A 3,675-nucleotide genomic window follows, 5' to 3' on the forward strand; every position below is an offset into this window, starting at 1 on the left:
ACGCACACGCACGCACGCACACGCACAATTGCAGAATATCTTAAGCAAATTCAATCAGTAATCAATCAGAATTGAGATATTTGAAGGCAATTACAAATTGAGAGATTTAATTAAGAAGCAGCAAAATAAATGGATTCAATAATGTTGAATAATATTTAATGTCATAGTAATTTTTTCTCTTTATCCACAAAATACGAAATGTGCTATAGCTATTGATTTCATATTCATGAAATTGTCTTATGTATTTGCTTCTAATCTTTTCAATTTCTTTATTTATATTTTTTAACATACTATCAATCATTTTTTAAAATTCAGGTCATATTCAGTCAAAGTTCAGACTTGATGGAAAGACAATCATCCATGGCTTCTTCAACAGAGGAGGTTTCTGGTGCGAATAATGATTTGAGTGGAGGATCCAGACGGGATGACGAACAGTTTGGTGTATTTAAGGACTTCGATTTCCTTGAATATGAAAGTGAAAGCGTTGAAGTAAGCTTATAATTCGTTACGCTTTATTACTTTTGAATGGAGAATATTGATTTCAATTTTTTCCGTTAAATTTTACAGGGCGAGAGTACTGACAACTTTAACTGGGGAGTTCGACGTCGTCCTCTTAGTGAGGGAGAAGAACGAGAACCTAGTTTGCGACAATTCGAGGAAAGTTTAAGCGAGAAGACGCCATCATCCAGCAAACACACAACGCGGGTAAATATATAAAAAAAATTAAAATTAGTTTTATTATACATATATAATTTATGTTCTTTATATACTTTTTACCTTTTTAAATTATTTGTTTATATATATTAATAAAATTCTGAATGTATGTAGCGCGGTGTTACCGAAGAATCATCAGACGACGAGGCAGGATCAGAATCACCCTTGGACGAGGTACCAGGAGGGTCTGGAACAGGGCAGGAGGCAAACAGCATTCCGGGAATGTTCCCGCCGTCTTCTCTTTCATTGATACCTAGTCGCACGCGTCACGATTCATCTACAAGGTCTGATACATCGTAAGTTTCTGTATGAAGATCTTCGAAAACGCGTATATTAATCGTTTTATTTAAATTCTTTACCTATAGTGGCTCGAGCGCGGGAGATCTTGGCGATGTTACGCCTTGCAATGCGTCACCGAATTTGTCCGCGTTGATGCCCTTCCGACAAGTTGTACGAGATGACGCCGAAGAGATCTGGAGGCAGCAAATTCAAAGTCTCATCACTCAAGCTCCATACAATACTTTAAGCTTTTTCCAGTTGCTGAGCAAGATCTTGAGGGTAAGCTACAAAAAATATAATTTATTTTATTAAAATAGGAGCAAATGATGAGGAAATTGTTATTTTTCCCAAGAAAATTATTCAAAAAATCGGTGTGTTTCAGGATGTGAGCAGTAAATCTGTCGGTCTTACACGCGAGGCAAGTGCTTTGCTTTCTAACGGCAGCTCGGCTTCAGCTCACTTAGGTTGCTATTTATCTGGTCATGCCGAGTTACTTAGTTCTAAAGCTGAGCCGCCTCTAGTGTGGTTTTCAGTGACGATATTCGCGAATCAGCGATTAAACGAGACGCTACGCTTTGGAATGCTGGAAGTTCAAGAACATTTAGAAACATTTTTGGATAGAAAGGATCATGCTACGGAAGTAGGTTTTGCTAAAATAGTTAATAATAACTATTTAAAACAGATAGTTATGATATTTGTTTTCCCCTCAGTGCTTGGAGGCAGCTAAAGCAACCGCTAAGCTTCAGGCGTTAGGCGGCAGTCACACCACAGAGGCAGGTGTCGAAGAAATGTTGTTGGATCTAGGCAGAGCGCTTTACAAACTACATTTCCAACTACTTCTGTTGATCGAAGCATCGAACAAAATGTTAGGGGCGCTAATGAATGCCGCTAGAAATGTACAGATTCCTTTACAAGATCTATCAATCGAGATCGCTAATATGAAAATAGCTTTAAGCAGAGCGCTTGAAGAAAGCACCGAAAGCGAACGAGGGACACCTACTCCAACACCTAGTCCTAGTCCTCTACCGGGCTCCGGAGCCGTGGAAGAAGTTGCGAGAGTCGCTGAACTTTTGAGAAATGCACGGTGGTGTCCGGCACTCGAAGCCGTAAGACTGCACAGAGCACAATGGCCCGGAGATGCTTTTCATGATGACGATGATGTAACGACGGCTGTTAATATGTACTGCAAATATATAGGTCAAGATAGATCAGGTGAGTTTAATAGACGCTGCATTAAATACTCAATAATATTTTAACGCCAGTTATATACAACATATTTTTTATTTGAAGAAAGAAGATAGAAATATGAAAAATACTTTGAATATGTAATTTTTGAAAACTATTAAAATACTATAAGCTCAGTATTCTTTTATAAATTGTATAATATCATTATTGTTTCTTTGTTTAATATTTGCATGATCTATATAATACATGAAATACATATTGTTTCGCAATAATTTTATTTCGCGTGTTAATATGTTTTAGATATATTTGTCGTGACGAGGAAGGACGACGAGATGTCAGAAATATTTGGCAGACTGATGGAAAGTCTGTTTGAAGTGTTAGCGGCCGTAACAGGATTGGAAGCATCTACAAAAGCCGCGCGCAATCAGCATGACTCTAATCACTCAAAAAACGAATGTTAACATAAGCTTTAATCTCGTAGCTTTAATCGCGAATCGTTTTCGTATAGATTTAAATCGACGTATATATACATATTTAATTGTCGTACATATGTAGATGTCTTATATACGCTGGTAGGTAAATGTATGTACCTATATCACGAAAGAAGTTCTTAGATCTGTTCTGTTTTTTTTGTTTTTTTTTTTAATGCGAAGAACGTAACGAATCGCTATCGATTGTAAATTTGGCGAAATAAATCATTGAAATCTTCAAAAATATTTTGAAATTCATACAACCTATAGGATCCCTAATCAGGATGATTATACGAAAAAGGCGATCAGTATATAATACGCGACCTGCAAAAGATCAACAAGTTGAATTTTATCAAGATGTGACGCATTTCGTGAGACGATTCGTCAATTCTGCGGTTATCTCCGCAATGAAAATTGTCGCTGTGATGGTTCGTTAAAGTTCTTATTTGTCAATTACGGTATAATGCCCATAAAATTTCATATATATTATTGAAATGATATCTCACGTGTATATATATATATATATATATATAATAAAACAGTTGTCTGTATTGCTGATAAATAATTCTTACTTATATCATTTGCTCTTAACTGTTAGGATCATGAGTCCACATTTAACCACACAAAATGGCCTACGTGTGGAAATATGAATGTACGAAAAGGTCTGCGATGTGTAAAAGAGGAGATGCTCCGATGGAATCAATTATCGGTACAATTAAAAACGAAACTGTATGTTAAGGGAAGAAAAAATAACGTATTTTGTTGATCTTCTATAGGCTTTGAAAAATTGGATGTTTCGTGTAAAATTTATCTGCCTTAACAAAGAAAACACCACTGAATTCTACATGTATCATGTTCTATGGAGCATACCCACACCAGCATATCCGGAGCCATATGTGACTGTCAGCGTGTTCTTCTGCATCGCGGCGAGTCGCGTGCAGCCGCCGCACTTTCCAGTCGACGTTAGTTTGTTGTGTATATTTTCAGCTCTTTCCCCTTGCGCGCTCTCTCTTTCTCTCTCTCTCTC

General features: G+C 37.0%; 2 protein-coding genes across 2 annotated transcripts in view; both read left to right on the forward strand.

Moving 5' to 3' along the window:
• LOC105626850 (protein furry) overlaps positions 1 to 2,639 on the forward strand; it is a 30,472-nt gene extending 27,833 nt beyond the window's left edge. Inside the window, exons 37-43 of the mRNA XM_012208143.1 lie at positions 316 to 489; positions 568 to 705; positions 829 to 1,010; positions 1,080 to 1,272; positions 1,376 to 1,633; positions 1,704 to 2,205; positions 2,479 to 2,639. Coding sequence (XP_012063533.1) covers positions 316 to 489; positions 568 to 705; positions 829 to 1,010; positions 1,080 to 1,272; positions 1,376 to 1,633; positions 1,704 to 2,205; positions 2,479 to 2,639 — 1,608 coding nt within the window. The remainder of the gene's footprint in view (positions 1 to 315; positions 490 to 567; positions 706 to 828; positions 1,011 to 1,079; positions 1,273 to 1,375; positions 1,634 to 1,703; positions 2,206 to 2,478) is intronic.
• Positions 2,640 to 2,932: 293 nt separating this feature from the next.
• LOC105626851 (A-kinase anchor protein 14-like) overlaps positions 2,933 to 3,675 on the forward strand; it is a 4,578-nt gene continuing 3,835 nt past the window's right edge. Inside the window, exons 1-3 of the mRNA XM_012208144.1 lie at positions 2,933 to 3,076; positions 3,247 to 3,357; positions 3,425 to 3,610. Of these exons, the coding sequence (XP_012063534.1) occupies positions 2,933 to 3,076; positions 3,247 to 3,357; positions 3,425 to 3,610 (441 nt within the window). The remainder of the gene's footprint in view (positions 3,077 to 3,246; positions 3,358 to 3,424; positions 3,611 to 3,675) is intronic.

This window comes from Atta cephalotes (genome assembly GCF_000143395.1).
Source record: "Atta cephalotes unplaced genomic scaffold scaffold00006, whole genome shotgun sequence".
Lineage (NCBI taxonomy): Eukaryota > Metazoa > Arthropoda > Insecta > Hymenoptera > Formicidae > Atta > Atta cephalotes.